The sequence below is a fragment of the Scyliorhinus torazame genome, chromosome 6, assembly GCF_047496885.1.
Source record: "Scyliorhinus torazame isolate Kashiwa2021f chromosome 6, sScyTor2.1, whole genome shotgun sequence".
Lineage (NCBI taxonomy): Eukaryota > Metazoa > Chordata > Chondrichthyes > Carcharhiniformes > Scyliorhinidae > Scyliorhinus > Scyliorhinus torazame.
In genome coordinates, this window is record NC_092712.1 from 115,404,199 (window position 1) to 115,429,086 (window position 24,888).

Sequence of the window (24,888 nt, forward strand, 5' to 3'; positions counted from 1 at the left end):
AAGATCTAGGTCATTAATATATATCAGTAAAAGCAAGGATCCGAATACCGATCCCTGAGGAACACCACTACAAAAATTCCTCCAGTCCTAAAAATGGCCATTGATATTACTCTCTGCTCCATCATATTAAGCTAATTTTGTATCCACGTTGGTACTGTCCCTTTATTCCATGAGCTTTTCTCACAGGTCTGTTGTGTGGCACTGTAACAAATGCCTTCCGAACATCCATGCACACCCCATCAACAGCATTACCCTCATCAACTCTTCTGTTATCTACTCAAAAAACTCGAACAAGGCCGCCTTGGAGAACACTTACCCGAGGATCAGAGGCTGAATGCCCTTGACTGCTTAAGTGTTCCCTGAATGGAAGGGAACATTCCTGCCTGGTGATTGTCGTGCAAACTCTGTTCCCTGACTGAACGGACATCGCGCGATGTGGGGAGGAGGAGGTGCCGCTGCCATTCTGCTTGGCAGCAACCCACTTTCGGTATTGTGGGTGCAGGTGGCCCGGGATTGGGCAAGGCTTCGGAAGTTTAATTTCACTAGTTTGGTAGGAAGGGTGAAGGCCGATTTTTGCTGAGGTGGGGCAATCTCCCCCTCATTGGTGGGCTGGGTGCAGGCAGTTAAAACAAATGTTTTGCCACAATTCCTGTTGTTGTTCCAGTCTTTTTGCCGAATTCCTTCGGTGGGGTGGACAGGTTGATCTCTTTGTTTTTTTTGCAGGGGGAGTGGGGGGAGCGGATGTGGTAGGCGGCCAGATTAGAAGGGTGGTACTGCAGAGAGCATGACAGGTGGGGGGCTAGGCCCCCCAAACTTGCTGTGTTACTATTGGCCAGCGAATGTGGAGAAGGTGCGGGTTGATGCAAGGCAGGCGAGGGCTCTGGGTGGGGTAAATTGGAGGCAGACTCTTGTAGGAGGTTGGGGTTGCTGGCAACAGCACTGTTTCAATGGCCCCAGGAAAGTACTCGGCACGTCCGGTGGTGGTGGCCCTATTGAAGATTTGGAGGCTGTTTAGACAGAACTTTAATCTGGTGGCCTGGTCAGGGGGGTTGCCAATTTGGGGGGAAATCATGGATTTGAGCCAGGGAGGAAGGATGCGAGGTTTCTGGATAGGACGAGAGGGGGATTAAGGAAATGAAGGATTTGTTCCATGGGGAGCGATTTACGAGCTTAGAGGAGCTGGGTGGGAAGTATGGTTGGTGCAGGGGGAAGGGTTTAAGTATATGCAGGTGTGGGACTTTGCGAGGAAAGTTTTCCCGATAGTGCCGGTCTCCTCGTTGCTGGAGGCGGTGCTGTCAGCGGGGGTGTTGGAGAGGGGGGCCGTCTCGCCAGTCTACAGGAGGATTCTTGAGTATAGGGTATGCATGGAGGGGATTAAGGCGAAGTGGGGAGAAGAGTTGGGGGTGGCGCTGGAAGAGGGACTGTGTTGTGAGGTTCTGTGGAGGGTGAATGCCTTGACTTCATGTGCGAGGCTGGGGTGATGCAGGTGAAGGTGCACTATTCAACGGGTTGGAGGATGTCTGAGTGATGTGAGAGGGGGCCCCGTGAACCACGTTCATAAGTTTTGGTCCTGCCCGAAGCTGCAAAGGTTTTGGAAGACTTTGTTGGAAGTCTGGAATTATATTTAAAAAAAGCTAGTCTCCATAATGATGACCATGGTAACTATCGATTGCAGTAAAACCCATCTGGTTCACCAATGTCCTTCTGGGGAAGGAAATCTGCCATCCACAGCAATGTGGTTGATTCTTAACTGCTCTCGGTTCTGTGGCAATCAGGAATGGACAACAAATGTTGGCCTTGCCAGTGATGCCCACATCCACAAAAGAACAAAGAAAAAAATATCCAATTCCCTTCTGAAGACGATGATAATGGCCAAGATCTTCAGGTCAGCTTCAGAAAGGATGCGTCCCATGACTACCTGACTGTGATTTATCTGCCCACTTATTATTGTAAACTGGAGCTGTTGCATGTTCCAGTCCTGGTTCCAACAGCGATGAACAGTCAGGAAGCCTTCTGTTGAGTGAAATTCCAGTCCTGACTTGCATCTGCCGGACAGGAGTCGGGGATTCAAAGGATTCCGGAAGACGAGTTGGGAGAGGATGCATACCTTGGAATTCTTCGGGGTCCCGCCCATATCAGCAACATGCGGTGGCCTCTTCCCATATCGGAAGATTTAGGCCCTATGTATTCCGAATCCTAACCACTTGAGATTCCCCCCCCCCCCCCCCCCCCCCCCCCAATGTCGTCCCTGGTCCTTTTGTCGATCACCTTAAATCTGTCTCTTCTGGTTATTGATGTTTCAGCCATTGGAAACAACAGTTTCTCTTTAGTTGCTCTACCGAAACACTTCATGATTTTAAATGCCTCTAAACATATCTCCTTTTGGCTTTCTCTGCTCTGAACAGAATAACACCAGCTTCTTCAGTCTATCCATGTAACTGTAATCTCTAACTCCTGCAACCATACACTCTCCAAAGCCTGCACATTATTCCTAAATGTGAGTTGCCAGCGTTGGACTGGGGTGGGCACAGTAAGAAGTCTTACAACACCAGGTTAAAGTCCAAAAGGTTTGTTTCAAATCTCCTAGCTTTCGGAGCGTAGCTCCTTCTTCAGCTGATTATTCCTAAAGAATGATGTCCAGAATTGGAGAGAAGGCCTTTTATTCGATGGTTCTATTTATAAAACCCAAGATTCCATTTGGATTATTAACTTTGTTAACCTGCATCCCCAGTTTTAGTTGTTCCACCATGGGTGTCTGTGCCTTCATCGTCTAGGTCCCAAACTCTGGAATTCCCACCCTATACCTGTCCACCTTGATATCTCTCTTTCCTACATTTAAGATACTCCTTAAAGCCTTACCCCTCTGACTAAATATTTGGCCAATTAGCCCTAATATTTCCTTGTGTGGCTTGATGTCTAATCCTGCTATATAATGCTTTGAGAAGTGCTGTGAGGTGTTTTATTAATTAAAGTAAGTCTTCTGCATTGTAACCATTTTAATTTCTATACTAAGGAATACACTTTTTTTCTAAAGTAGTATTCTGGTGTTCTAAGTGCTGAACTAAGTTCCTGAAGTCGACAATATATCAAAATGCACTGCCTTTGTTATCAAGAGTGTTCAGATTTAATGCATGAACGTTTTCTCTCTTTCAGATTGTGGTGTTTGTAGCATTCTTGTGCATAAGGTGTTCAAACTGGACGCACTATTCAACTTACCGCTACTTTGAAGTTGTCACCATCTGGTTTCTTGTTATGGCATTGGTATTTTACATCATTTACCTCACAAGACTTCATCTGAAAATCACTTGCTTGCACTGGCCACTAACTGTAAGTGTTTAACTTTGTAAAAAAAAATCAAATTATATGTGTTTTCCCATTCCAATTGAGTTCCCAATAACACTTTGAGTAATGTTGATCTGGACTTCTCTCGTGTTTGGTTGAAAGGATTAATCTGGGATTGTGATCAGCACTGCTTATATGAGGATGTAAGAGATGCATGGATAAGATTCAAGAAGGAGTGTGGCATGTGGCGCAGTGGTTAGCACTGGGACTGCGGCGCTGAGGACCCAGTTTCGAGACCTGGGTTCGAATCCCGGCTCTAGGTCACTGTCCATGTGGAGTTTGCAGTCTCCCCATGTCTGTGTGGGTTTCACCCCACAACCCAAAGATGTGCTGGTTAGGTGGATTGGCCATGCTAAATTGCCCCTTAATTGGAAAAAAATAATAATTGTGTAATCTAAATTTTTTTTAAAAGTCAAGAAGGAGAATGCTTCTCGCTTAGGCAGAGTTGCACCTAGTCATGTATATCTGTGTATATTGATTAAACATATCAATTTGGGTGGGGGGTGGGGGGTGGGGGTGGGTGGGGGGTGGGGGGGGTGGTGGGGGGGGGGGGGGGTGGTGGGGGGGGGGGGGTGGGGGGGGGTGGGGTGGGGGGGGTGGGGTGGGGGGTGGGGGTGGGGGGGGGGGGGGGTGGGGGGGGTGGGGGGGGGTGGTGGGGGGGGGGGGGGTGGTGGGGGGGGGGGGGGTGGGGTGGGGGGGGGGGGGGGTGTGGGGGGGGGGGGGCCATAGTGGTCAGCATTGTTGCTTACGGCGCTGAGGACCCGGGTTCGAATCCCGGCTGTGGAGTTTGCACATTCTCCCCGTGTCTGCGTGGGTTTTGCTCCCACAACCCAAAAAAGATGTGCAGAGTAGGTGGATTGGCCACGCTAAATTGCCCCTTAATTGGAAAAAATAATTGGGTACTCTAAATTTTTTTTTTTCTTTTTAAATAATATTTTATTGAAAATTTTTGGTCAACCAACACAGTACATTGTGCATCCTTTACACAACATTATAACAATACAGATAATAATGACCTTTTTTATTTAAACAAGAACAAAAGGAAACAACAACAAATAAATAAATATTAAATAACAAAAAAAATAAAAAAATAAAAACTAGCCCTAATTGGCAACTGCCTTGTCTCAGGCACACACCCCCCCCACCCCCCAAGTCCTGGGCTGCTGCTGCTGCCTTCTTTGTTCTCCCCTATCTATCTTTCCGCAAGATATTCGACGAACGGTTGCCACCGCCTAGTAAACCCTTGAGCCGACCCCCTTAGGACGAACTTAATCCGCTCTAACTTTATGAACCCCGCCATATCATTTATCCAGGTCTCCACCCCGGGGGCTTGGCTTCTTTCCACATTAGCAATATTCTGTGCCGGGCTACTAGGGACGCAAAGGCCAAAACATCGGCCTCTTTCGCCTCCTGCACTCCCGCTCTTGTGCAACCCCAAATATAGCCAACCCCCCAGCTTGGTTCGACCCGGACTCCTACTACTTTCGAAAGCACCTTTGTCACCCCCATCCAAAACCCCTGTAGTGCCGGGCATGACCAAAACATATGGGTATGATTCGCTGGGCTTCTCGAGCACCTCGCACACCTATCCTCCACCCCAAAAAATTTACTGAGCCGTGTTCCAGTCATATGTGCCCTGTGTAATACCTTAAACTGAATCAGGCTTAGCCTGGCGCACGAGGACGACGAGTTTACCCTGTTTAGGGCATCTGCCCACATCCTCTCCTCAATCTCCTCCCCTAGCTCTTCTTCCCATTTCCCTTTTAGTTCGTCCATCATAGTCTCCCCTTCGTCTCTCATTTCCCTATATATATCCGACACCTTACCGTCCCCCACCCATTTCTTTGAGATGACTCTGTCCTGCACCTCTTGTGTCGGGAGCTGCGGGAATTCCCTCACCTGCTGCCTCGCAAAAGCCCTCAATTGCATGTACCTGAATGCATTCCCTTGGGGCAACCCATATTTCTCGTCAGCGCTCCAGACTCGCAAACTTCCCATCCACAAATAGATCTTTCAATTGCGTTATACCTGCTCTTTGCCACATTCCATATCCCCCATCCATTCCCCCCGGGGCAAACCTATGGTTGTTTCTTATCGGGGACCCCCCCAGTGCTCCGGTCTTTCCCCTATGTCGTCTCCACTGTCCCCAAATCTTCAGTGTAGCTACCACCACCGGACTCGTGGTATAGTTCCTTGGTGAGAACGGCAATGGGGCTGTCACCATAGCCTGCAGGCTTGGTCCCCCTACAGGACGCCCTCTCTAATCTCTTCCACGCCGCTCCTTCCTCCTCTCCCATCCACTTACTCACCATTGAAATATTAGCGGCCCAATAATACTCACTTAGGCTCGGTAGTGCCAGCCCCCCCCTATCCCTACTACGCTGTAAGAATCCCTTCCTCACTCTCGGAGTCTTCCCGGCCCAAACAAAACCCATAATACTCTTTTCTATCCTTTTGAAAAAAGCCTTCGTGATCACCACCGGGAGACACTGAAACACAAAAAGGAATCTCGGGAGGACCACCATCTTAACTGCCTGCACCCTCCCTGCCATTGACAATGCTACCATGTCCCAACTCTTGAAATCTTCCTCCATCTGTTCCACCAACCGCGTCAAATTTAGCCTGTGCAATGTGCCCCAATTCTTAGCTATCTGGATCCCCAGGTAACGAAAGTCTCTTGTTACCTTCCTCAACGGTAGGTCTTCTATTTCTCTACTCTGCTCCCCTGGATGCACCACAAACAGCTCACTCTTTCCCATGTTCAATTTATACCCTGAAAAATCCCCAAACTCCCCAAGTATCCGCATTATTTCTGGCATCCCCTCCGCTGGATCCGCCACATATAGTAACAGATCATCTGCATATAAAGATACCCGGTGTTCTTCTCCTCCCCTAAGTATTCCCCTCCATCCCTTGGAACCTCTCAGCGCTATCGCCAGGGGCTCAATCGCCAGTGCAAACAGTAATGGGGACAGAGGACATCCCTGCCTTGTCCCTCTATGGAGCCGAAAATATGCCGATCCCCGTCCATTCGTGACCACACTCGCCACTGGGGCCCTATACAACAGCTGCACCCATCTAACATACCCCTCTCCGAACCCAAATCTCCTCAACACCTCCCACAGATAATCCCACTCCACTCTATCAAATGCTTTCTCGGCATCCATCGCCACTACTATCTCCGTTTCACCCTCTGGTGGGGCCATCATCATTACCCCTAACAACCTCCGTATGTTCGTGTTCAGCTGTCTCCCCTTCACAAACCCAGTTTGGTCCTCATGAACCACCCCCGGGACACATTCCTCTATTCTCATTGCCATTACCTTGGCCAAGACCTTGGCATCTACATTGAGGAGGGAGATTGGTCTGTAGGACCCGCATTGTAGCGGATCCTTTTCCTTCTTTAAAAGAAGCGATATCGTTGCTTCTGACATAGTCGGGGGCAGTTGTCCCCTTTCCTTTGCCTCGTTGAAGGTCCTCGTCAGTAGCGGGGCGAGCAAGTCCAAATATTTTCTGTAAAATTCAACTGGGAATCCGTCCGGTCCCGGGGCCTTTCCCGTCTGCATGTTCCTAATTCCTTTCACCACTTCTTCTACCGTGATCTGTGCTCCCAATCCCATCCTTTCCTGCTCTTCCACCTTGGGAATTTCCAGCCGATCCAAAAACTCCATCATTCTCTCCCTCCCATCCGGGGGTTGAGCTTCATACAATTTTTTATAAAATGTCTTAAACACTTCATTCACTCTCTCCGCTCCCCGCTCCGTCTCTCCATCTTCGTCTCTCACCCCCCCTATTTCCTTCGCTGCTCCCCTTTTCCTCAATTGGTGTGCCAGCAATCTGCTCGCCTTCTCTCCATATTCATACTGTACACCCTGCGCCTTCCTCCATTGTGCCTCTGCAGTGCCTGTGGTCAGCAAGTCAAATTCCACATGCAGCCTTTGCCTTTCCCTATACAGTCCCTCCTCCGGTGCTTCCGCATACTGTCTGTCCACCCTCAAAAGTTCTTGCAACAACCGCTCCCGTTCCTTACTCTCCTGCTTCCCTTTATGTGTCCTTATTGATATCAGCTCCCCCCTAACCACCGCCTTCAACGCCTCCCAGACCACTCCCACCTGAACCTCCCCATTGTCATTGAGTTCCAAGTACTTTTCAATGCATCCCCTCACCCTTAAGCACACCCCCTCATCCGCCATTAGTCCCATATCCATTCTCCAGGGTGGACGCCCTCTTGTTTCCTCCCCTATCTCCAAGTCTACCCAGTGTGGGGCATGATCCGAAATGGCTATAGCCGTATATTCCGTTCCCCTCACCCTCGGGATCAATGCCCTACCCAACACAAAAAAGTCTATGCGTGAATAGACTTTATGGACATAGGAGAAAAACGAGAACTCCTTACTCCTAGGTCTACTGAATCTCCACGGGTCCACCCCTCCCATCTGCTCCATAAAATCCTTAAGCACCTTGGCTGCTGCCGGCCTCCTACCAGTCCTGGACTTCGACCTATCCAGCCTTGGTTCCAACACCGTGTTAAAGTCTCCCCCCATTATCAGCTTTCCGGTCTCTAGGTCTGGGATGCGTCCTAGCATTCGCCTCATAAAATTGGCATCGTCCCAATTCGGGGCATACACGTTTACCAACACCACCGTCTCCCCCTGTAGTTTGCCACTCACCATCACGTATCTGCCCCCGTTATCCGCCACTATAGTCTTTGCCTCGAACATTACCCGCTTCCCCACTAATATAGCCACCCCCCTGTTTTTCGCATCCAGCCCCGAATGGAACACCTGCCCTACCCATCCTTTGCGCAACCTAACCTGATCTATCAGTTTCAGGTGCGTTTCCTGTAACATGACCACATCTGCTTTAAGTTTCTTAAGGTGTGCGAGTACTCGTGCCCTCTTTATCGGCCCGTTAAGCCCCCTCTCTAAATTTAAAAAAAAAAAACATACCAATGTCTCAGCAGTCATTCGTCAGCCAATCCAACCAATTTACAGTAACCGCTGGAAACCCCAGCTTGAAAATGATGTCTGAGAAGCTATCCATAAAACCTGGTGCATAAATTGCACTAATTTCTTAGTAAATTTGCACCCATGTTTGACAATTAAAATCCTACTCCTATGCTTGAATGAAAAGAAAGCATAATAATAGTAATAATCTTATTGTCACAAGTAGGCTTACATTAACACTGCAAAGAAGTTACTGTGAAGTTCCGGCGCCTGTTCGGGTGCACAGAGAGAATTTGTAAAGTCCAATTCACCTATCAAGCACGTCTTTCGGGACTTGTGGGAGGAAACCCACACAGACTCCGGGAGGACACACAGACAGTGACCTGAGCGGGAATCGAACCTGGGACCGTGGCGCTGTGAAGCAACAGTGCTAGCCACTGTGCTACTGTGCCACATATATAGATTAAAATTCCATCACATTTCTGATTGTACATTGTAAATGGCGGGTAGTTTGGGATAGTCAGGATGTGAGTTACTTGTTGCAGAATTCCCAGCCTTTGACCTGCTTTTGCAGTCGTCGTATTTGTATGGCTGGTCCAATTCCATTTCCAATCCATGTTAACGGTGGGGGTTCAGTGAACCAAGGGGAGGTGGCTAGACACTCTCAATTTGGAAATTGGGTAAGAACAGCAGGTTTCCTTCCATACAGTAAATTAGTGAATCGCATGGATCTTCATGACAATCTACTAAGTTTCATAGTCAGTGGCACCGATATCAACTTCTTTAATTCCACTTTTATTTAATTAACTACATTTAAATTCCCCAGTTACTGTGAAGGGATTTGAACTTTGCCATTAGCAAAGGCCTCTGGATTACAAGTCTTGTGACATAACCCATTATATGTCAGATTTTGCTACAATAATTTTCTCGCTGTCGGCCAACCCTATTCTCCCTGATTTTTGCGAAGTACTCCGAAACTGCAACTTAATATTTGGCTGTAAATCATTGGTATCAAAATGAAATGGTAGTTTGCCTCTCCTGCAAATTTTTTGAAAGTGTGCTGTAAGGATAAAATTATGTAATTCTGTACGTATTTTAAATTTCTGGCATTGGAGAGTTTGGGCCATTTCCTACTTCACAAAGTATCCTTGAGACCCAAATTGTTGAATTGTAACTTTGCATTTTTTCACGAGTCAGTGCAGACTTGATTGTGCCGAATGGCCTCTTCTGCACTGGGATTCTGAAGTACTTTTGGATTATTTTAATCTCCCCTCCATTAAAGTTGTGTTTTTATTTAATAAACAATTATTACTGCATTGGTGTAAAGTGTTTGACATAACAAAATAATGCAGACTCAATGTAACGTCACCAGTTTAGATTAATGTTATATTCACAATGTTGTGTGCTTTTAATACAGGAATTCCTTCACTATGTTGTTGCTACAATTCTGCTATTGATTGCTTCAATTGTTGGAGCGACTAAGACTGATGGTCATGCTGGATTGGCAGCCGGGGTGGTAAGAATTACTTTTGTTTAAAATTCCTTTTAGATCTTCGGCGCGACCAAATGGCCTGATTGCGTCTGACTTGGTGATGCGACAAGGCCGTTAAATCTCGCGAGTGGCCGTATGCGATTTGCAATGCTTGGAATACCTCGTGAAGTTTCTCGATGTCGCGATCTGGATCTCTCCCTTGCGGGGCAGGTCCAGCTCACTTAAATATGTCTACGCCTGATTCTCCCGAGGCCCGGGAAGTAATGGCCTCGACTGGGAGACCTCATCAGGATCCTGTTTAGCACTGGTCCACATAAATATGCCACAGACGTAACGGCACCTTGGGGTGGGGGGGGGGGGGGAGGGAGAGAGAATCTCCCAGGCCATTGGAGGCCCCCGGATAGTTGGGCTGGGGGAGGGTGGGTACCTGGACACCCCCGATGCAGGTGCCGAGAAACACCCTGCTATATGCGTCCAAGGCGGACTCTTCTTTGCATATTAAATCGAGCCCCGTATCTTGGAACTTGTAAAGCACATGTTGTCTTCTGTCAGAAAGTAGTGTAAATTAGAAGACTGCTAGCAGAGGTTTAGCAAACATTTGAAGTTTTATTTACACAGACTAAACTTCGTTATGAGTCACTATTGGAGGATGTCCTGGTTGAGTTAGTTAGGGGTTGTGATGGGCTCTATCAAATGAAGTAGAAGCTGTGAAGTGGTGTGCTGTAAATTCTTTACACTGAAGCTTGATCTGCACACTTAGCACTGTAAGAATAGTCACCAGGTTGAAGTCCAACATTTCATACAAAATACCTTGCGAACTTCAACTTTATTCAGTTTCAAAATTGTTTTATTTTACTGCAGTTGTATTTATTATTTCCTACTAGCAATGGCATCACCCTCTGGGAAATTTTGTTTCTTGTCTGAGACATTGCTTTAGTGGTACTGTGCACTATTGCTAGCTTGCACAAATAGCCATAGTTCTTGTTTGAAACCTGACAGTGAGTGTTGGCAGGAGATTTGATAATGGGGCGTCATAGCTAAACCAGATACTGTCCGTGCAGATTCCATTACAGAGATGTTGTTGAATAGTAATTATGAAGACTTCCGGTGGCAGCTATGAAGGAGTAAGTCGCACATTTGGTGGCTCTCGCTCTGGTCGGGCTTTTGGACCTTTCCCCCAGACTTTTTTCTGGTTTTAAACGGCAAATTCGAAGGCTGAGGCAATTGGGCACTGGTTCCACGTATTGGTGTATGGAGAAAAGGACCAGAAGTGCACGAAAGGGCAGAAACAATAAGTTAGCCACAAGCTGTGTTGAAGCTACAGCGGGAGACAGTATGGCCGAGGATCGGACCCTTAGGTTGGCAGCACAGCGACCAACAGACCCGGTGATGCAGGCCATCCAGGATGGTTTTGGCAAGCAGAAGCGGGAATGTTCGGACCCGATTAAAGAATCAATTGATCGGCTAGAGAGCAGATTGGATGCCCAGCATCGGGCGATTCAGAAGGTTGAGAAGGCGCTGTCTGAACAGGAGGAGCATCAAACAGTGGTGGAGCTAGAGGTGGGGATGCTTTGAGAGCAGCAGAAAAGGCTCCAGGAGAAGGTGGAGGACCTTGAGAATAGGTCCCGCTGGCAGAACTTAAGAATTGTTGGGCTCCCAGAGGGGGCTGAGGGAGCAGACGCTGGGGCATACGTAGCGGGTATGTTCGAAAAGCTGCTGGGGGAGGGGGCATTCCCCCCACCGTTGGAGGTGGACAGGGCGTACCGAGCGCTTGCTAGGAAGCCGAGAGCGGAGGACCCTCCGAGGGCAATGGTGGTGAGATTCCATAGGTTCCTGGACAAGGAATGCATTCTTCGGTGGGCCAAGCGAACGCGGAGTTGTAAGTGGGACAACAGCATGCTGCGGGTGTACCAGGACCTGAGCGTGCAGGTGGCGAGGAAGAGGGCAGGCTTTAACCAAGTCAAGTCTATTTTCTTTAAGAAGTAGGTGAAGTTCGGTCTGCTGTATCCGGCGCGTCTTTGGGTCACACACCAGGACCAGCACCACTATTTTGAGTCGCCAGGTGAGGCGCTGGACTTTGCTAAAAGAAAAGGACTGGTGGGGGTCTGAGAACTTTCGGACTTTGAGACAAAGTGTTGGCCTATATTGGGCCCCTTTTTTCTGTTCCTTTTTTTCCCCCCTTGGTTTTTTGGGTTTTGTTTTCCTATTTAAAAAAAAAAATTGGTTATGCCTTCCCTTAGTGTTTCGTGTCTGTTTGTGGGTCTCTGTTTAAGGGGAAAAAGTGTGTGGGGGGGGGGGGAATAAAAGACAATTTTTTTTTTCTCTCGGTAGATGTTGGCAATGTCCCTTTTGTTTTTATGGATGTGCACTTTTGTGAGGTGGAGACGTGCCTGTTTGAGTTTCGGTGGATGGTGCTTTTGTTTTTGTGTTTTGTTGCTGTTGGGTGTTTGTTTGGGGATTGTTAGATGAGGGCATTTGTTTGTATGAGCGGGGGAGGGGAGCAAGGGAACAATAGGTGGGAGACTTCTTGGCGCCGGGGGCCACCAAGCTCCTGGGTGAGCTAGCTCACGGAAGCACAGTAGGGGGGAGGGGGGTATACGTTTAGTTTGCTAGTTGGGTTAGGTTTTAGAGTAGTGTTGCTAGGGGTGGGGATGGGTTCTGCTGACAGGGAAGGGACTTTGGTGGAGGGACACTGAGGAGGTCGGGGGTGGGGGCTGATGTGGGGCGGGCCGGAGGAGGTGCAGCGCAGTGGCTCGAGGTGGGCCCAAGCAAGGGGATGGTTGATCGGCGGGGGTAGAGCACAGGGTCTTGCTGTATGCAGATGACCTACTGTTGTATGTCTCAGACCCAATGGAGGGGATGGATGAAATTATGGGAATTCGACCGGTTTTCGGGGTATAAGCTCAATATGGGGAAGGGCGAGATGTTTGTGGTCCAGGTGAGCGGGACAGGAAAGCGACTGGGGGAACTGCCGTTCAGAGTGGTAGGGGACAGTTTTAGGTACCAGGGTATCCAAGTGACAGGTTACATAAATTGAACTTGGCCCGGCTGGTGGAACAGATGCCGAAGGATTTCCGCGCTCCGTTGTATCTGGCAGGCAGAGTTCAATCGGTAAAAATGACAGTTCTCCCGAGGTTCCTATTCATTTTCCAATGCCTCCCCATCTTCATCCCGCGCTCCTTTTTTAAGCGGATCAATAAAATTATTTTGGACTTTGTGTGGGGGGCAAGTCCCTGCGAGTGAAGAGGGCAATGCTCGAGCAGAGTGGGGGTGTGTGGTGGGCTGGCGCTGCCGAATTTCAGCAATTATTACTGGGCAGCTAATATAGCCATGGTGAGGAGGTGGCTGGTGGGGGGGGGGGGGGAGCCGGCGTGGGTGCACATCGAGGCGGCTTCTTGTAAGGGCACAAGTCTGGGGACGCTGGTAACAGCGCCTCTGCCGTTCCCGCCGGAGCGATACTCCACCAGTCCACTGGTGGTAGCGGCCCTGAGAGTCTGGGGGCAGTGGAGGAGACGTGGGAGTAGAGGCGGCATCGGTATGGTGCTCAATCTGCGATAATCACCGGTTTGCCCCGGGGAGGATGGTCGGGGAGTTCCGAATTTTGCGGAGAGCGGGGATTGAGAGGATGGGGGACTTGTTTATAGAAGGAAGCTTCCCGAGTATGAGGGCACTGGAGAGGTTTGCATTGGCGGGGGAAAATGAATTCCGATATTTACAGGTACGGGACTTTCTGCGGAGGCAGGTACCAACCTTCCCACTCCTGGCGCTAAGGGGGATTCAGGATTGGGTGGTTTCTAGAGGATGGATAGGAGAGGGGAGAGTCTCGGACATATATAAAGAGCTTATGGGTTCGGAGGAGACGCAGACCGAGGAGCTGAAGCAAAAGTGGGCAAGGAGCTGGGGGGAGAGATAGAGTTGGCCTCTGGGCGGACGTGTTGGGTAGGGTCAACACGACTGCAACATGCGCCAGGCTCAGCCTGATCCAATTTAAGGTCATTCACCGGGCTCACATGACAGTGGCCCAGATGAGCAGATTTTTTGGGATGGAGGACAGGTGTGCGAAGTATGTGGGGGAGCCAGCGAATCATATCGACTTGTTCTGGGCATGCCCAAAACTGAGGGGATTTTGCCAGGGGTTTGCCAACGCCATGTCCAAGGTATTAAATACAAGGGTGACAATGAGTCCAGAGGTGGCGATTTTTGGGATGTCGCAGGATCCGGGAATCCAGGAGGAGAAAGAGGCAGATGTTCTGGCCATTGCTTCCCTGGTAGCCCGGAGACTGATATTACTAGCATGGAGGGACTCGAAGCCCCCAAAATCGGAGACCTGGCTATCGGACATGGCTGGCTTCCTCTGCCTGGAGAAAATTAAGTTCACCATGAGGGGGTCTCTGCTAGGGTTCGCCCGGAGGTGGCACCCATTCGTCGACTTCTTCGCAGAGAATTAATCGTCAGAAGGGGGGGGGTTTGGCTAGAGTACATTAGGGGGGTAAGTAATGGTGGGACCTGTGGGAGAGGGAGGCGGTATTTGCACTACGTTAATATTTTCCTTGTTATGTACATTGTTGATTTTGCTGCTGTTACAATGCCAAAGAAATACCTCAATAAAATGTTTATTTAAAAAAAAGAATAGTAATTACGAGGAGGAAGCTGCTACTTTTTTCCACCACCCTCCCCCACAAACCGAAGACCGTTGAGGCTAATTATCATGGCCGGGGTTCTCCGAGCCCGCGCCGGGATGGAGAATCGGCGGTGTCGCCGGAAATTCCTGCCACGCCGCTCCGACGCCGGGACGCGATTCTCCAGCGACCGGAGAATCGGCGGCAGTCTCGCGTGCGCGCGGTCGACAGCCCCCGCGGTATTTCTCCGCTGTTGACCCGCCGAGTTCCGTCAGCGTGGTTCCAACCTGGTATCACCCGGCGGGAGCTCGGACCTGTCGCCGCGGTGGCTGTCCTGGTGGAGGGGTGGGAGGGGGGGGATCAGACTCCGGGCGAGGGCCCCTGCACGATGGCCGGGCCCGCGATCGGGTGCTACCGGTCAGCGGGAGCGCGTAATATGGAGGGGGCCTACCTCCTTCCGTGCAGGCCCGCTGTGTGGCTCCACCATGTTGCGCATGCGCCGGCGGGGACATGGCCACCACGCGCATGCGTGGACTCGCGCGGCAGTAGCACGCAGCACTCCGGCGCATTGCTGGCGCCGTGTGGCCCACTGAATCGCTGGGCCAGGAGGCCCTTGACGCCGGCATGCAACACTTGGCCGGGATTTTGGAGAATCCCGGCCCATATCTCTTGCAATCTGCTGTTTGAGTTCAGTTAACTCGTCACACACTTGATTAACTGGGAGAAAGGAGGATGCATGATTATAGAATAATTGCCTACTTTTTATTTCCGCAGAAATCCCCTAACCTCACTGTTCTGTTTTGTAGTTTTTCGGCTTTGCATCAACAATTCTATATGGGATCGGTGCCTGGCTGTCCTACAAAGTTTGGTGTGTCCCTGAAGCAGCAAGTAAGGAACTTTCGCATTTAGGAAACTGAAAGCTATTCTTTCCCTTTTTCTCTCCTGACGTCATAGTCCTTGCATTCATTTCCCCCCACTCATTCTGAAGTGTTGGCAGGTTGCTACAACATGGAGACTGTCACACGTCTGCCCCCCCAAAAAAATCAAAGCCCCCCCCCCTCACTTCTCTAGCCCCCACAAATCCCGTTTCTTGCTCAACAAAATAGCCACCCCCTTCGACTTTGGATCAAACTCTGAGGGAAATACTTGTCCCACCTGATACTTCACCCCGAGATGCATCTCCTACAAGAAAATCACCTACACTCTGAAACCCCTCAGGTGTCCAAACCTCAGGACCTCTTTTTTTTTTGAATGCATTTTATTACAAGCTTGTATCAAAGTAGTTTACAGCAAATAAACACCCCGGGAAACATACTTCCCAACAAATTTTCTGCTTTTTCACCCCCCCGCCCCCCCACACACACACACACACACCTGCGTGGAGCAGCTCCTCAAACACGGTCACAAACATCCCCCACCTTTTCCCAAACTTCCCTGCTGAGCCCCTTAACTCATACTTTATCTTCTCTAACTGCCGAAAATCATACAGGTCACCCAACCAATCTGCTACCCCCGATGGTGATGCCGACCGCCGCCACTCCAGCAAAATTCGCCGCCGTGCAATCAGAGAGGCAAAGGCCATGACTTCGGCCTTCCTCCTCTCCCATGAGCTCCGGCTTCTTTGAAACCCCAAATATCGCCACCAAAGGGTCCACCTCCTACTCCGCTATCTTGGCTAAGACCGCAAACAGTCCCGCCTAGAATCTTCCCAATTTTTCACAACCCCAAAACATGTGCATGTGATTCTCTGGCCCCTGCCCACACCACTCACACTCATCTGACCTCGGGACCTCTTGACCGGTCCATTTGGTCCACGGACATTCCATGTTACAACTCTTGTGGCTTGTGCCTCCACCCCCCTCTACCATTTGCCATCGTCCCCCTTCAATTCTGCCTCGTCCCACTCTGACCCGCTCCTGGCCATCCCTTGGGACATCCTCCTCCACTACACTTCCGTTCACTAACATTGCTTGCTAGCGTGGCATCTCCTCCCCGAAGGCCCACTTGCACACCTGCCCCTCCCCCAGCCAGCCCTATCATAGCCTGTGGAACCAGTCCCCAACACCCTTGAATAATGACCAAACCATTTACACTACCCAAAGGGCCCCATCAAACTCACCCCAACATGAAAAAGCACCAAAATTCACAAATAACCCCCCCCGGATACTGGACACACCCCACCCCGGCAACACAAAACAACAGTAACTCCCAGTTTTTGCGGACTTAAAACTCCTCCATCCCGTACACCCCTCAGTTCTCCCCCAACTCTTGATCCCTTGTAAGTAAAGTAACACAGTTCCTCCAGTGTCCTGGCCATCATGCGTTACCCAAAGTCTGGCTGGATTCAACAGCCCTAACCGAATCTGTACAACACCATGGCCTTACTGAAACATGCACTCCGCTTCCCCATTTTCGCGCCAGTGTCCTGCTAAATCCGATTGATTACCGTCCCATGACTCGCTTTGCTCTGGCCCACCTCAGCATCTTCCCGTCCAAAAACATGTGCTTCTGTGCCATTACCGACACAATGGCTCCCCTGCCCTCGGCTTCTGCCTCGAGGACCAATGGACTTGGTCCACCTCTGGGGCCTTATCCAGCACCACCAACCTGGCCAACATCCTCAAAACGTACTTTGTGGTGCTCGTTCCCCCCCACACCCTCCGGCAGACCCACAACCTGCAAATTCTGTTGTCTGGATCTGTTCCCCTGCTCCTCCATCTTTGACCACAGTGACTTTGCACAGATCCCCAGGAACCCGACCTCTGCCTCCAAAGTCCCAATCCGGCCACTCTGGTCAGACACCACCCTTTCCACCTCCTGGATTGTCGCCCCTTGCGCTTTGAGGCACTTTGCCATCCGGTCCAGCGATCTGTGAAGCGGTGCCACTGCTCCCTCAATCGCCGTTGATCAATTTACTGTGCATCTCCTTCCTCTGCTGTCGAAATTTCTCCTTGATGAAGCTCATTAATTGCTCCATCTGAGACTTTCCCCACCTATGACAACTCACCTCTCCACCTCATCCTCTGCCAATTTCACATTTGGTGCTGCGCCACAGCTCATCTCCAACTCCTTTGGCCAAGTCTTTCACTGTCTTCTGCCTGGTCTGATAGCCAGTAGACATGCCAATTCAGGGGGGATCTTCCACTCCACATTTCTGCGGAAACTACCAGGATAATGGATAAAAAATGTCAAACTACAACATCTTCAAGCCGGAGCTGCCCTGTGTGCGACCATGGTCACCACCGGAAGTCTTATCATCTATCACAGGTCGGCGCAACATTGAGGGCCGAAGGGCCTGTACTGCGCTGTAATGTTCTATGTTCTAAGTTATTGATATAAATTGTAAATAGCTGAAGCCCACCTCTGGTCCTTCTGATACCCAACTGGTTAAGGCCTCCAACCCAAAAACAGTACATTTATTCCTACTCAGTTTTTTGTTTGTTAACCAATCCTCAATCCATGTTAATATACTATCCTTTTTCCATCAGCCCTAATTTTCACAGGATCATACAATCTCTACATTGCTGAAAGAGGCTGTTTGGCCCATCAATTCTACACCGACCCTCCGAAAGAGCACTCTACCTAGGCCCCGCCCTATCCCTATAACCCCACCTAACCTTTGGATACTAAGGAGCAATTTAGCACTGCCATCCACCTAACCTGCACAACTTTGGACTGTGGGAGGAAACCGGAGCACCCAGAGGAAACCATGCAGACACTGGGAGAAAGTGCAAACTCCACACTGTCACCCATGGTCTGAAATGAACTGGGTCTCTGGTGCTGCGAGGCAACAGTGCTAACCACTATGCCACATGCCGTGCAGTAATCTCTATTGAAAATCCAAGTGCACCCACAGGCTCCCTCCAATCTGAGGTTGCAACCTCAGAAAATGAACAGATTTGGCAAACAATACTTCCCTTTCTCAAGTCCATTCATTTACAGCTATTTCAGAGGAGACTTGAAACAACCTGAACTTTAGAAAAGACAGAACCATTTGACTTTCTGTGGGGTGAGGGATTGCAGGGTCGTAGGTGTGCAGGGGGAATGATGAGAAAAGACACCCCAACGTAATGGAAGGAGAGTCAATTGGCCATGTGTACATCTCCAAGCAGCCCATTCAGGAGCAACATTCATGACGATCCAAAAATAGGCTGTGAGTTAACTAGGCTGTATTGATTTATGAATACTCAAAAATGAAGAACTTGAAGTTTATTCCTTTAAGAATAGTGCAGCTTCTAGGCCTCTTGATGAAGATAGATTTAAAGTGAATTATTTTTGTTTCTTTACAGCAGTTTCTGTATAACTGATCAGTGTCTGAAGTTGAAGAAGCAACATTGGATTTGTATAATGTCCAATGTTTCATCTGCCTGACTTTTAGAATCTGAAGATACACTTTTTGTAATAATTGTATGTATGCAAGGACTTGGTATTTCATATTGTCATTTGTCAAAGAATTTAAATATTTTTATGTTTTAAAAAAATAGCTTTCTAGCAACGGTACCAAAGAGGTTGACCAACTGACTGAATTTTTTATATAAAGGCTTTGATGAGACAATCCTTCCTTTCAGTGCATCAGCATTACCACATAGTATTTGCATCACAGGTGCAGCATATTCTATAAGATGTGTGGAATTCAAGCAATCCTTATAGCTATTTACAGCATAAACTTTACACTTTCAAATAAATAAAATTTATACGGTTGCCAATAAAATCTGAATTCAAGAATACCATTTTACTCTTATCATAGTTCTGTCAGTTTAACCAGATATTTTGTTCTGAGCAGGAAACCTGCCTAAGTGGCCTTAATACTGTTACAAATGTGTGTGTATGTTTTGTGCATTATATTATATGAAAGTATCAGTATTGTATTGCCCTTACATATTTATCTGGTGCATATTGTTTGTGTAGATAAATATATATAATATATATACTAAATATATTTATTATATTAATATATATATTCTATATATTCTTGCCAGTCATTCCCATCTGATCACTTGTTCATTTGATGCAGTGAATCAAGGGATGTGAAAGTGTTTGCAAATCTGATCTGAACAATTACTTTAGGTTAATATACCTATTACTATGCTGATACTGTTTTCACTGCTCATGATGATGTGGATTTTTGTACTGGGTATTTTATATCCATGTAATTTGAATTTGTTGCTTATATTTATAAATGTGAATTGTGACCAAATTTAATTCAACTAAATGTATAAAATTACATAAAATTAGCCTTTTTTAAAATAATTGATTGGAGAAAAAAATAAAGACTTTTTGAGAGACACCATTTTGCTTGTTTGTTTGTTGTTATCCACTCCCCTCAATTGTGAGAAGCCTTTTCTGAATTCATAGACACACAACAGTACACAGGGGGCCATCTAGCCCACCGTGCTTAAGCGTGAATATTTGGTCGAGCTACCTAATCAATCCCACGTCCCCTGCTTTCTCCCTAGCCCTGCAAATGTATTTTCTCTTCAGGTATTTATCCAATTCTCTTTCCTGAATGTTACTATTGAATCCCCTTCCACCAATGGCCATGTAAAAATAAAATTGTTTCTTTGGTTAATCTTAAATCTGTGTTCTCTGGCTGCTGATCCTTCTGCTGCTGGAAAAAATCTATCCATTGAGACCATTCCTGATTTTGAAAGTTTATATTCCTCTTGACCTTTTTTGCTGTAAAACAGCCCCAACTTCTCCACAAAACTGAAGTCCCTCATTCTTACTACCATTCTAGTAAATCCCTTTTACTCCCTCACTCCTGTTCCATCTGCAAGACCTTGGCTTCTTTTCTAAAGTGAAGTGCCCAGAATGGGATGCACTGCTCCAGCTGAGGCCTGTTAAAGAATCCACAGAATCCTGACAGTGGAGAAGGAGGCCATTCAGCCCAGTGTCTGCACCAACCCTTCGAAAGAGCGCTCTACTGAGGCCCATGACCCCAACTAACTAACACATCCTTGGACGCTAGGAAGAAACCGGAGCACCTGGACGAAACCCACTCAGACATGGGGAGAAAGTGAAAACACAGTCACCCAAGGTCAGAATTGAACCCAGAGGGGCAGCACAGTGGCGCAGTGGTTAGCACGCCACCGAGGTCCCAGGTTTGATCCCGGCTCTGGGTCACTGTCCGTGTGGAGTTTGCACATTCTCCCTGTGTTTGTGTGGGTTTCACCCCCACAACACAAAGATGGTTAGCTGGATTGGCTATGCTAAATATCCCCTTAATTGGAAAAAAAAATAATTGGGTACTCCAATTAAAAAATATATATAATTGATCCTGGGTCCCTGTGAAGCAGCAGTGCTAACCACTGTGCCATCATGTGTTTAATCAGTGTTTAACAGCCTTTTCAAGTGAAGTGTGTATCGCGAGCAGAACTAAAAGTAAAATGGATTACACTTTCATATGATTGCTTTCATGTATACATCCAATGTTTGTAAAGTTGTGCAAGGACTTAGAAATACATTATATATCAAGAAATAGCAGTGGCCATAATGCCTCCTATGAAAGACCATGGGGCGATTTATCGGAAAAGTTGTGTGTGTCATTTCAGTTGTGTTTGGCTGGGAGTTTCTCCCCGGCTGTCGATGGGTTCCCATCAAGTGTGCCATCTTGCCACACTTGTCATTTTTTGGGGGCCCTGGGGAGTTTCTCTCCGGGGTAGCCCACACTTCGAATTATTTTCATCATTGGGGAGCTGAACTAGCTAGCCAGACCGACTCCACTGAGAATGGGCCACCATTTTGAAAGGGTGCCCTGATCTCAAAATGAGCTTGAGGGTCCCCCTCACCCACAGGCAATGTCACCCCCCAACACACATGGGCACTACCCACATTCCATCCCCCCCCCAGCACCCCCAGCCCCCACCAAAGCCCCCTCTGCCCACAGAAACCCCCCCCCCTCAGTTCCTGAACAAAATAGGATAAATGTTCCACGCCATCGGGACTTGGCCCATCGGGGGTGGAGCATCAGGGAGGGCCTGAGGTAATGTCCTGAGGCCATCCCGACAATGTGCGTCATACTTTTTTGTTTTGTGAAGGGGAGGTCGTGTCTCACTAACTTGATAGAGTTTTTCGAGGAGGTCACTAAGATGATTGATGCAGGTAGGGCAGTGGATGTTGTCTATATGGACTTCAGTAAGGCCTTTGACAAGGTCCCTCATGGTAGACTAGTACAAAAGGTGAAGTCACACGGGATCAGGGGTGAGCTGGCAAGGTGGATACAGAACTGGCTAGGCCATAGAAGGCAGAGAGTAGCAATGGAAGGATGCTTTTCTAATTGGAGGGCTGTGACCAGTGGTGTTCCACAGGGATCAGTGCTGGGACCTTTGCTCTTTGTAGTATATATAAATGATTTGGAGGAAAATGTAACTGGTCTGATTAGTAAGTTTGCAGACGACACAAAGGTTGGTGGAATTGCGGATAGCGATGAGGACTGTCGGAGGATACAGCAGGATTTAGATTGTCTGGAGACTTGGGCGGAGAGATGGCAGATGGAGTTTAATCCGGACAAATGTGAGGTAATGCATTTTGGAAGGTCTAATGCAGGTAGGGAATATACAGTGAATGGTAGAACCCTCAAGAGTATTGAAAGTCAAAGAGATCTAGGAGTACAGGTCCACAGGTCATTGAAAGGGGCAACACAGGTGGAGAAGGTAGTCAAGAAGGCATACGGCATGCTTGCCTTCATTGGCCGGGGCATTGAGTATAAGAATTGGCAAGTCATGTTGCAGCTGTATAGAACCTTAGTTAGGCCACACTTGGAGTATAGTGTTCAATTCTGGTCGCCACACTACCAGAAGGATGTGGAGGCTTTAGAGAGGGTGCAGAAGAGATTTACCAAAATGTTGCCTGGTATGGAGGGCATTAGCTATGAGGAGCGATTGAATAAACTCGGTTTGTTCTCACTGGAACGAAGGAGGTTGAGGGGAGACCTGATAGAGGTATACAAAATTATGAGGGGCATAGACAGAGTGGATAGTCAGAGGCTTTTCCCCGGGGTAGAGGGGTCAATTACTAGGGGGCATAGGTTTAAGGTGAGAGGGGCAAGGTTTAGAGTAGATGTACGAGGCAAGTTTTTTACGCAGAGGGTAGTGGGTGCCTGGAACTCGCTACCGGAGGAGGTAGTGGAAGCAGGGACGATAGGGACATTTAAGGGGCATCTTGACAAATATATGAATAGGATGGGAATAGAAGGATACGGACCCAGGAAGTGTAGAAGATTGTAGTTTAGTCGGGCAGCATGGTCGGCACAGGCTTGGAGGGCCGAAGGGCCTGTTCCTGTGCTGTACATTTCTTTGTTCTTTGTTCTTAGTATGCTGCCATTCCCTGCTTTCTGTGGATTTTTTGCTGGTCCTCCATCCCACTGGGCTTTTACTGCTGTTTTATTGTGCCTGCTGTTTCATTTTGGCAATGTAGACTCTTGCTGATTGCCACTTTGGCTCCAGGACAGGAACTGCCCAGGCCTCCCTTTCTCAATCTCACATCTTTACACTGTGCAACAGTTGACAACCGTATGTAAGGAAACACAGAAGTTAAAACATCATTTAAAGTAGTTTCCTGGACGAAACAGAAACAAACGAGCAATTTGTATTTGGCTTCTGGACTTGCTTGTATTGAGTTTAGAAAAAGTGCAGGAGGCCAATCAGCCTCCAATACTTATACTGGCTTTTGCTAAGAGCTACTCAATTAAGCTCACTCCTCTGCTCTTTCCCTCTAGCCTTTCAAACAGAATATTGATGGTAATTTTAAAGAGCTGTATTAATTAGCAGTACAAAGAAAGCAGCAAATAAAAATAGATTTGAACATACAATTAAAATTTACACTTCTGAAATTTACAATTATGAACTGGGTTAAAGGTCTACAATGAATTGGGAAGCCTACATCAAAATATTTGACTCTTGTAATTTTCTTTCTATATTGTTAGAACTATTCTGAGAAAACCTTTTAGTTAGATTTTTTTTTCTCATTTCTTATACATGAACAGCTATTGCTACAAGAAGAAATTGCTTATACAGCAAATGGTCTTTCTGAAATTGGTCACCAGGATAGCACAGGGGTGGCACAGTGGTTAGCACTGCTGCATCACAGCACTAGGGACCCAGGTTTCATTCTGGCCTTGGGTGACTGGGTGGATTTTACATGTTCTCCCCATGTCTGCAAGGGTTTCCTCTGGGTGCTGCAGTTTCCTCCCATGTGCAAGTTGGGTGGATTGGCTATGCTAAATTGCCCCTTCGTGTCCAAGATGTGCAGGTTAGACGGGGATAGGGCAGGGGAGTGGTTGTTGGTAGGTTGCTCTTTCAGAGGGTTGGTGCAGACTTGATGGGCCGAATGGCCACCTCCTGCACTGTAGGGATTCTATGATTCAATATTGAAGCTCTTTATTCAATCCAAAAACATCACAGGTCCCAGACAAATGTTCATTTGTCATTAAATGAAAATAAAACATAATTGCAATTTCCTACTAAAGATTTCCAATGTTGTGGGACTGGATTTTACGCAGTGATGCTTTCCAGCTGTCCCCACCCACCACCACAGAAAAATCAACATTGAGCTCTCCAATGCAGAATCTGGTTGCCCTACAATGATATTGGAATGGGAACAACCTTAATTGATTCAGATTCAGAGTGGTGTTTCTGTTCCCATCTGGAAGGAAGTTGCGCCAAAGAAAGTTGCTGGCATATCTGATTGGCTGGCAGTACTGTCGTCCCAGGATTGTGAGATGACCCCTCACTGCAGGGAGTCCCCAAGGAAGAAATGTCATGGAGTCCAGATTTCACATAAGTCTGGGAATTTGGAGGGGCCTGCCTGAGAGATTCCAGAGAGGGTGGAGGGCGTTGGGCTTTAGAGGCTGGAGGAAAGCAGTTGTCTCCAAAGAGCACAAAGAACCCCAAATAGAGGTACCCCTATTCCTGCCCAACAGCAACCCATGTAGTGAAAGCTGCCCTTGTGGCCTCCATCTTGCCCTGCTGCACGTAGATTGGTGGCAGAGGTGGAATGAGGCCCTTAAGCGGCTGTTCATTGGCCACGTAAAGGCCACAAAGACCAAGGCCGCCCAACACCTCCCCTGCCCACTGTAATATGGGAGACAGGTGAGGGGCAGTGGAAAAGCCACTTGTTTTATTTTACAAACCCTCCTCCCCACCCCCAGCCTTTGGGGTCCTCCCAAGCCCATGGGTTCAAAATACCCATTCAACTAAAATGCAAAAAGCAAATTCATCTGTGCCATTGTACTAGTTGGAGGAAAATTAAGCTTGCATTCAATCATAACATTGGATGCTACTTATTAAAGATGGGAATGAACAGTTTTCCACAGAGGAACAGAAAAAAAATAATTGAAGCTGACTTTGAATGGACTGGAGATCTAATTCCTCTTGAAAAACGTTGCTTCCATTTTCTGTTCTGCTGAAATGACTAGTTTTACATCCACTCTATTGCTGCTATTTTTATTAAGGGAAAGGCACAGCTGAATGTTGTCCTTCAGTGAAAATAC

General features: G+C 47.9%; 1 protein-coding gene across 1 annotated transcript in view; it reads left to right on the plus strand.

Moving 5' to 3' along the window:
* Positions 1-19,686, plus strand: part of cmtm7 (CKLF-like MARVEL transmembrane domain containing 7) — a 38,885-nt gene extending 19,199 nt beyond the window's left edge. The window contains exons 2-5 of the mRNA XM_072508709.1: positions 3,154-3,327; positions 9,706-9,804; positions 15,206-15,287; positions 18,689-19,686. Coding sequence (XP_072364810.1) covers positions 3,154-3,327; positions 9,706-9,804; positions 15,206-15,287; positions 18,689-18,702 — 369 coding nt within the window. The 3' untranslated portion in view covers positions 18,703-19,686. The remainder of the gene's footprint in view (positions 1-3,153; positions 3,328-9,705; positions 9,805-15,205; positions 15,288-18,688) is intronic.
* The last annotated feature ends 5,202 nt before the right edge of the window (positions 19,687-24,888 follow it).